Source organism: Panthera onca, chromosome A2 (assembly GCF_046562875.1).
Source record: "Panthera onca isolate mPanOnc1 chromosome A2, mPanOnc1 haplotype 2, whole genome shotgun sequence".
Lineage (NCBI taxonomy): Eukaryota > Metazoa > Chordata > Mammalia > Carnivora > Felidae > Panthera > Panthera onca.
The window spans coordinates 7107451-7116688 of record NC_138340.1 but is presented as its reverse complement, the minus strand read 5'-3'; the positions used below and the strand labels follow the sequence as shown (position 1 = coordinate 7116688).

Below are 9238 nucleotides of genomic sequence, written 5' to 3'. Positions count from 1 at the left end.
GTTCTTTAGGGTGTTTGTAATTTCTCTGCATTTAGATGAAATAACGTACTTTTGACTGCTAATTAGTGCCCTTAGATTAGAACAATCTTTTAAGAGAGAATGACATTTCTTATTCCTTTTGTTTCCTTTAAGGAGGGTACTGATATGTTAGTGTGTTTATGGAATTTTAAATCTGTAAGTATCCTTGGCATCTCTAATTTCTTTAGCTCCATCTTTCCAAAGTGGGTGCACATAGAAACAGGTGAATGGAGCAAAGGACAATGAGAAAAGAGTTGTAGGAAGAATATGTTGTCACAACTGAGAAGTGTTGCTAAATTTCCCTCAAGTGTGAATACTTTATTTGTGAATTGCATGCATCCAAAGTATAGCCACACTGATGGATTCCTGTATCCTTGTTTCTGTTATGTAAACTCTCATTTATTTTCCAAAAGCTGTCTCTGCTCTGTGGAACCAGATAATCTAACAGATGTGTTGGAGTTCCTCCTCCTGGGGTTCTCAGATGATCCAGAACGGCAGCCTCTAACCTTCAGCCTGTTCCTGTCCATGTATGTGGTCACCATGCTAGGGAATCTGCTCATCATCCTGGCTGTCAGCTCTGACTCCCACCTCCATACCCCCATGTACGTCTTCCTTTCCACCCTGTCCGTGGCTGACATCGGTTTCACATCTACCACAGTCCCAAAGGTGATTTTGGACATTCAGACTCATAACCGAGTGACCTCCCATGCGGGCTGCCTGATTCAGTTGTCTTTCTTTAATCTTTTTGGCTGTTTGGACAGTGTACTCTTAACCGTGATGGCCTATGATCGATTTGTAGCTATTTGCTATCCTCTGTACTACCCAGTCATCATGAACCCCCGCCTCTGTCGCCTGCTGATTCTGGTGTCTTTTTTGATCAGCCTTCTGGACTCTCAGCTGCAATGCCTCATTGTGTCACAACTTACCTTCTGCACAAACGTGGAAATTCCCCATTTCTTCTGTGACCCTCCTCAACTCCTCAAGCTTTCCTGTAATGATACTTCCACCAATAAAATATTCATGTATTTTACTGGTGGCATCTTTGGTGGTATTCCAGTCTCAGGGATCCTTTTCTCTTATACACGAATTCTTTCCTCCGTTCTGAGAGTCCCGTCAACAGGTGGGAAGTACAAAGCCTTGTCCACCTGTGGCTCTCACCTGTCGGTTGTTTGCTTATTTTATGGAACAGGTCTTGGGGTGTACCTGGGATCGACTGTCTCACATTCTCCCAGGAAGGATGCAGTGGCCTCCGTGATGTATGCTGTGGTTGCTCCCATGCTGAATCCCTTCATCTACAGCCTGAGGAACAGGGACATCAAGAGGGCCTTGCAGAGGCTCCTTAACAGAACAGCCTAGTCTTAATACTTGGGCTTTTTTGTGTGTGTGTGCCTATTGATCAGAAATGATTGCCAAACCAAACATATGGAATTGGCAAGCATGCCTCTTTGGCCACATTTTTTGTAGGTCGTGGTCCATTCCTCTTGATTTGTCATTTCTAAATATTGCTTATCTTGGCACCCTTTTGATGGAATTATGGGAGTATTCCAGGATGCTATGTATCCCAATATCACTGCACAATTGAATCTCTTTATACCTATGGAATCTTCTGATTGGTCACCTATGACCTGAGCTTCCTGTAGAAATTCACAACTCCATTTTCAAATAGATACACAATTCTCAGCCATTTTCACCATAATGTCTATTATCCATAAAAGTTTGGCTTTGGTCAAATCTGTTTATCCAGGTTGTGTGAGAGAATGTATGTCACTGGTCCATAATCTTGGCTTCCTTTTGGAGTATCTGATAAGCCTTTTAAAATCCTCATACTATGGAGTGCCTGGTAGACTCAATCAGAAGAGTGAGCAACTCTTGATCTTGAGGTTGTAAGTTCGAGCCTCACATTGGGTGTAGAGGTTACCTAAAACTAAAATCTTGGGGCCCCTAGGTGGCTCAGTCCGTTGAGTCCAACTCGTGATTTTGGCTCAGGTAGCGTTCTCAGGTTTCATGAGATTGAGCCCTGCACTGGGCTCTATGCTGACAGAAAGGAGCCTGCTTGGGATTCTCTCTCTCTCTCAAAAATAAATAAATAAACTGTAAAAAATCTTTAAAAATATCCTCATGCCTGAGTCCCACCATTATAGATTAAGATTCAATTGGATTGGAGAGTGAAAAGAATGTGAACAGTTTTTTTCTTTTTCTTTTTTAACAGCTCCTCAGCTGGGGCTAACGTGCAGCTAATTTGGAGGCCTATGGGATTTTGTCAGACCTTTCATTCAAAGATGATTTACATGTGTTGGGTCCTTCGCTGTACATGGCCAGATCCTGGACATCTCCAAGTGATCAGAGCTTGTAAAGGAGGAGATATGAGCTTTCCATAGCTCATATCCAATAGAGGAGATACGAGTTTTCCATAGCCATAACCAGTATGCTTTTTTCCTTCATATGCCTGGTAATATTTTTTTACATGTCTTCTTCCTCCATACTCTACAGCTGGCTAACTGTGCTGAATAGCTGAATATTATGCTCTTGTTCTCTGCTCCAGACTTACCCTTCTCTACGTTAAGTTGTGATGCTGTGGTAGGGGCTAGGGACCTTTCAACCACTGCTCTAATTTTCCATCTGTCTTTTCTTTAAGTTCTTCCAATAATGGTGATCAATGTCACATGCACTAATCCCCAACCTTTTCCCCATACTTCCTAGCCCATGCTGTTATCACTACATCCTGCAGCTACTGCTCTGTTGCCATGTTTTTCCTTTTGTGTCTTTCACTTTTCAATAAGTATTTAATCATAACTACATTAAATTACCTTCATTACAATAACTAGTGCAGGTTTTTACTTGATTGAACTCTGGTAAATCGTAATGTGGGGAATAAAGCTACATTGTGAGATGCGATGGGAAGAATGCAAGTGGGTGAGGATGAAAAGGTGAGTGTAGTGATGTGTCTTGGTCAAGGGTATACAACTGAGGTTTCAAGTAGTGGTGATATTTCCAGTGGGTTTGATTGTGCCTGTAGGTTGTAAATCACCTAAGTCTTTGTGGATAAATGTAACTGTATCTTCATTGTCATTACTCAAGGATAGCAAAGGACCGTGTCCTCAGCAAAGGGCAGATCTTCCCTTTCACTAGTAACCACCTTATTAGGATTCCATCTTGTCACCATGCTTCCTTCTCTTCTATCATGACCACTTCTATCATGACGGGTTCTTCTCTCTTCTGCTACACTCCCGGGAACCCGTGTTCGTATCAATCTTTCCTTTACAGGTGGTACATACAGATAGTTTCTGAGGTAGAAATTTGGGGGCTTTCTGAAAAGCTTTCTGATAACTGCTTTCATTTGCTCTGCCTCTACACTAAGCCAATGGCCTACCAGCTTCACTGGCAATGAACCTAGCATTGGATTAGCTCTTCCTGCTACAAAGTGACTACAGTTTAATACTAAATTTTCCTCTTGTTCAAGCATTATAAAACATCTCAGTATGCATACTTCCTTCTCCAACCCTTCTCTATATTCCTGTCATTTGGTCCTTTGGACACTCTAAAATTTTCCTCTGCCATTTATGCACACACAAACATGATTAGCACACTTCCTTTCATATCCAATTAATTTGGTAATTATTGAGGTTTTCTTTGTATCAGTAAATGAGAAATCAATCTCTGAGCTCATCTTCCAGTCAAGCCTTGAGAGGACTACATCCCTGGCCCACATTTTGAATGTAGAGATCTCTGAGAGCTCCTGAAGTATTTAAGCAAACTATCAAGTCACTGGATAAATATGTAAAGATAAACAGTTGTCTAATATAACAATGTATATGGCTAGATGGTAAATTTAGAACCTGGACAGTCATTGAAAACATCAAAACCCAGACATCTCCAGTGTATAAAATTCCAAACCCCAAACCAGGTCTATAGAAAGAAAAATAGAAAGTTCTCCTTAGAGACATAAATTTTCAGTGAGAAAATAGAAATACTATCAGATTCTTGGTAGTAGAAATAGAAGTAGTAGAATAAGAGACCTAATTCTCTCTAAACTATGATTAAGTCAATGGCTTCACAGATACAAAAGGCATAAGGTGCTTTCTCTAGTTGGAAAAAAAATGTGTCTGAATTTTATGGTTAAGTATGTAACTTGGAAGTCAGAAGTGAGGAGTAGAGGTCAGCTTCTTCCTGAGAAGAGGAAGGGTCTTGACACCCTGTCCCCAACCCCCTGCAACCTCAGTACATTCACTTTTTTCCTTTTCCTCTTCCGTTAGTAATAGACTGTCCTTAGAGATTGGGAGAACATGGACCAATTTGGCTAATTATGTGCCATGTGCTTTGAGCCCTCAAGGTCAAACAGCTGTAAACAATCAGCCCGTGCTTTCCAGCCCTTTAGTGGCCAGTTCCAGTTAAGTGGGCTCCATACATGTCTCTCCTCCTCCCAGAGTTGTCTGCTCCAGGAGACCCATAGCTGCATCTGTGTTCCTGCCAGTCCTGGAAACAAAGCCTCTGTCCTCACCCAGTTCCAGGTAGGGGAGTGGCAGTGGGATCTGCGTTCCTCAGACCTGCTCCAGCAGAGACACAGCACAGTCCAGGAGTAGTAAGTGCAGTGGGAGAGACTGAAGGCAGAAGGGACTGGAAGAGCATTGTTTCCTCCTCATCAAGACAACTAGAGCGGTTGGAATAGCCAGACATGAGGGGACCAAAATGGAAAGATTCAACTCACAGCCCTATAAAGACCTAATGTGATTGGTTTTGGTGCGGATCCAAGAACTCTTATTTAGATTTCTATTTTTGCCCCCATGTTATTTCTGTGTCCCGTGGGCATCTTCCCCATCAGAGCAGGAAATTGGTCCTTCTTAACTGCCCACAAGTCCTGCAAATGATCATGAAGGTGATGATGACGGTGATGATGGCAATGATGACAGTAACCAGAATGTTACAAACTTTTACCTTGGGACTCCGAGTTTCAGGCACCGAGTTAAGTTTTCTATGTAGCTTGCTACCTTTTATCTGCATTACCATCCCCAACAGACAACAACATGCATTATCATCATTTCAGAGATAAGGAGAGGAGCACAGCATTCTCTTTCACTTCCTGATTTTATTTATTTTTTGTGTCCAACCGACTTTTATTTTTAAGGCTTAATTTAAATTCCAGTTAGTGATCATAGTTAACATAATATTCGTTTTATGTGTACTGTATAATGATTCCACAATTTCATATGTCACCTAATGCTCATCGTGACAAGTGCTCTCCTTAATGCCCATGACCCATTTCACTCATCCCCCCAACCACTTCCCTTCTAGTTTTTTCTCTATAGTTAAGAGTCTGTTTCTTGGCTTGCCTCTGTCTCTTTTTTGCCCCTTTCCTTGTTTGTTTTGTTTCTTAAATTCCACATAGGAGTGAAAGCATATTATATTTGTCTTTCTCTCACTGACTTATGTCACTTAGCATAATGCTCTAGCTCCATCCATGTTGTTGCAAATGGCAAGATTTCATTCTTTTTTTATGGCTGAGAAATACACACACACACACACACACACACATATATATATATATATATATATATATATATATATATATATATATATGTAATATCTATCTCACGACTTTTTTATCCATTCATCAATTGATGGACACTTGGGCTGTTTCTATAACTATTATTGTAGATAATAATGCCATAGCTATCAGAGGGCATGTATCCCTCTGAATTAGTATTTTTATATTCTTTGGGTAAATATCTAGTAATGCAGTTGCTGGATCATAGGGTAGTTCTATATTTAATTTTTTTGAGGAATCTCCATACTATTCTCCAGAGTGGCTACACCAGCAGTGAAGAGTGTTCCCTTTTCTCCACATCCTTCCCAACACCTGGTGTTTCCTGTGTTGCTAATTTTAGCCCTTCTGACAGGTGTTGAATGGTATCTCATGGTGGTTTTGATTTGTATTTCCCTGATGATGAGTGAGGTTGAGCATCTTCTCACATGTCTGTATGTCTTCTTTGGAAAGATTGTTTCTTTGCTATGCATAAAGTTTTTAAGTTTTACCAGGTCCTGGAATAGATAGGGATGAAGTCATGTTTAGATGCAGACAGTGAGACTCTGTTCACAGGGCACCTAGACTGTATTCACTCCTGCTTATCCAACCTGCCTGTCTTTTTCCCGTTACTCCAGGAAGAGACTCCTGCTCTCTGTGCTCTTTCCTTTGGGGGTTCATGGTAGAAGACACCAGAGAGCAGTGGTGCCACCAGCTGCGTCAACTATAGAAAAGATAGTTGAGATGAAGGTAGAGATCATATAAACAGTCCGCTCATGGGGCACCTGGATGTCTCAGTCAACGAAGTGTCAGACTCTGGCTCAGGTCATGATCTCAGGACTCATGAGTTTGAGTCCCGCATTGGGCTCTGGGCTAACAGCTCAGAGCCTGGAGCCTGCTTCGAATTCTGTGTCTCCGTCTCTATATTTTTTCCCCACTCGCACTCTGTCTTCTGCTCTGAAAAATACATAAACATTAAAAAAAAAAAAAAAAAAAGAACTCATGACTGTTCAGAGAAGCTCTCTCTTGCCCCTTCTCCTGGATTTTGCTTCACACTCCACTTTCTCTTCCATTTTTGTAATTTCGGCCCTCTTGATTTCTAAGGGGATAGAGTCAGTATGTTAGATCCCATTCTTAAGAAATAAAGAGTTCAGGGGTGCCTGAGTGGCTAAGTCGGTTGAGCGTCTGACTCTTGATTTTCGCTTAGGTCATGATCCCAGAATAGTGGGATTGAGTCCCACATTGGGCTCAACACTGGGCATGCAGCCTGCTTTGGATTCTCTCTCTCCCTTTTTCTGTCCCTCTCCCCTGAATGCTTCTCTCTCTCTCCAAAAAACAAACAAACAACAACAACAACAACAACAACAACAACAACAACAAAACAGAAAGAAACTGTTCAAAGGTATATCTTAGCGATTCTGGAAACGACCTCTGGACTTCTCCTTAAATGCTCTGAAATTCATGGACACAGGGACCTACCATTGAATTTTGAACCTTATCTGCTCTACTTTTTTATCTGTATGGGACTGGGCAAGCTCTTAATATCTTTGATCTGGTTTATACAACTGCACTGAGTAAGAATTAACATGAGCACTGTACATGTGACTAAATATGTGATGAATGCATATAGTAAGGGCAAGGTAAATTTTAGGTATTATTAATATTGTTTTTACTGTCATTCTCAAGGCTAAGCACCATATATCCAACTAAATATCCTGTGATTGGAAGTTTTGGGTTTCCTGAGATCCCGAGAGAACATTTTTGTTGTTGTTGTTGTTCTTATGCAGGTAGGTACTGAGCGTTTGGAGGGAAACGACTGAATCACATTCATTTCTGATTTCCCAGAGTCTATACTTTGCTTGGCACAGAGTAGTGACAAGGACAACAGTGATCTCTGTTCAATATTGAATAGACCCTACATTGGTTCTCAGAAACAGAGCATAGACAATATGGCCTCAATGCTCTCTCTGCGTGCTTCTCTTCCTTCCAGTACAAACCTCTGTTAGGTGCCACATGGGTACTGTTCTCCCCATTTCTAGGTGATACCTAGAGGGATACCAGCACGGAGAGGTTGAGAGCTTGCAAATACTCCAGATTTAGTATGTGACAGATGTGAGACTCAAAGTCCTGATTCCCATCCCAAGACTCGGTGCACTCCACCAGTGTGGAATGATTTCTTCAATTTCACACATGCTTTTGTCCCAGATGAGAAAACAGAAAGAGGATGACCAATTCCTTCTCTTGAGATTTTGTGACTTCATCTGTGAATTAGGGAAATGGGCCAAATGGTTTACGGGGGCCTTTACTATATGAATATTATAGATCATAGGATTTTTTTTTATGAGGACTAATGCATTTGGCAGCCTATTTTGGAGATCTGTGATTTGGAAATATTATTCCCTAGACAAAAATAGAATTTTCATGTGGATCTACTATGAAAGAGCATGGCAACACAGACTTCAGGCATCTTTCCAGTTCTATACCTTGACAATAAAAGCATGAAGTTGCTTTTGTCTACCTTTTCTATTGGGAAAATAAAGATAGATAATTAATAGTACAATTGTACATGTATTGATTTTTACAATTCTTCACCTTTCTGCTTATATGGTACAGAAATTCTTGTATAATATGGAAGTGTGCAGAATTTTATTAGGAATATTATAATAAGAAATGGAAAAATAAAATAAAGTCATCCATCAGGTAATACTATGCATCATTTGAAGTGCTTGAAATAGATGTGTGTACTTCACAGAGACACTTGAAGCACATTATTGTGGTGAGAATGAAGAAAGCAATGTGAGCATTATTATAGTATTAAGTAAGGTTTCTTTTAAACTTTATTTGTTTTTGAGCTTTATTTGTTTTTGAGAGAGATAGAGAACAGGTCGGGGAGGGGCTGAGAGAGAGGGAGACACAAAATCTGAAGCAGGCTCCAGGCTCTGAGCTGTCAGCACAGAGCCTGACGCAGGGCTCGAACTCACAAACCACGAGATCATGACCTGAGCCGAAGTCAGATGCTCGATGGACTGAGCCACCCAGGCACCCCAGGGTTAAGTAAGTTTTTAAGAAAACTGTTCATGAATACATCAGTACTAATATTATGAAAACATTGAAAGGAAAATATACTGCCACATTCGTGACAGTGTTTGCCTTTGGGCAGCTGAAGTGAAGAGGGCAATGGGATCATGCAGGGATAGCAAGAAAACTCAACTTTTCCTGGCCACAAATATGAGTTCCAAAGCAAGTATAACTAAATATTTCTCTTTTTAAAGTTTATTTATTTATTTTGAGAGAGAGAAAGAAAGTACAAGCAAGGGAGGGGCAGAGTGAGAGGGAGAGAGAGAAGCCCAAGCAGGCTCTATGCTGTCAGTACAGAGCCTGATGAGGGGCTTGAACCCACAAACCATGAGATCATAACCTGAGCTGAAATCATGAGTCAGATGCTTAACCAAATGAGCCACCCAGGTGCCCCTAAATATTTCTATGTTTATATATTTAGATGCTTGTCTAACATTCTTTGGCTCAATGTCTTCATGATGGGTATATGTAGAAACAGGTAAATTGCCAAGACACCAATAAGGAAAGAGTTCTAAGAAGAGTTTACAATGGAGAAATGTTGCTGAAGGTAACAGGAGGTAGGATCCTCAAGTGTGAATGCGTTACTTATGAATTGCTTGAATCAAAATATTCACACTTAGCTGG

General features: G+C 40.8%; 1 protein-coding gene across 1 annotated transcript; it reads left to right on the top strand.

The window, feature by feature from the left end:
* Positions 1-285: 285 nt before the first annotated feature.
* LOC132675240 (olfactory receptor 7E178-like) lies at positions 286-1374 on the top strand. Its single transcript, XM_060627654.2, has one exon. The coding sequence runs from the start codon at positions 286-288 to the stop codon at positions 1372-1374; it is 1089 nt and encodes a 362-aa protein (XP_060483637.2).
* The last annotated feature ends 7864 nt before the right edge of the window (positions 1375-9238 follow it).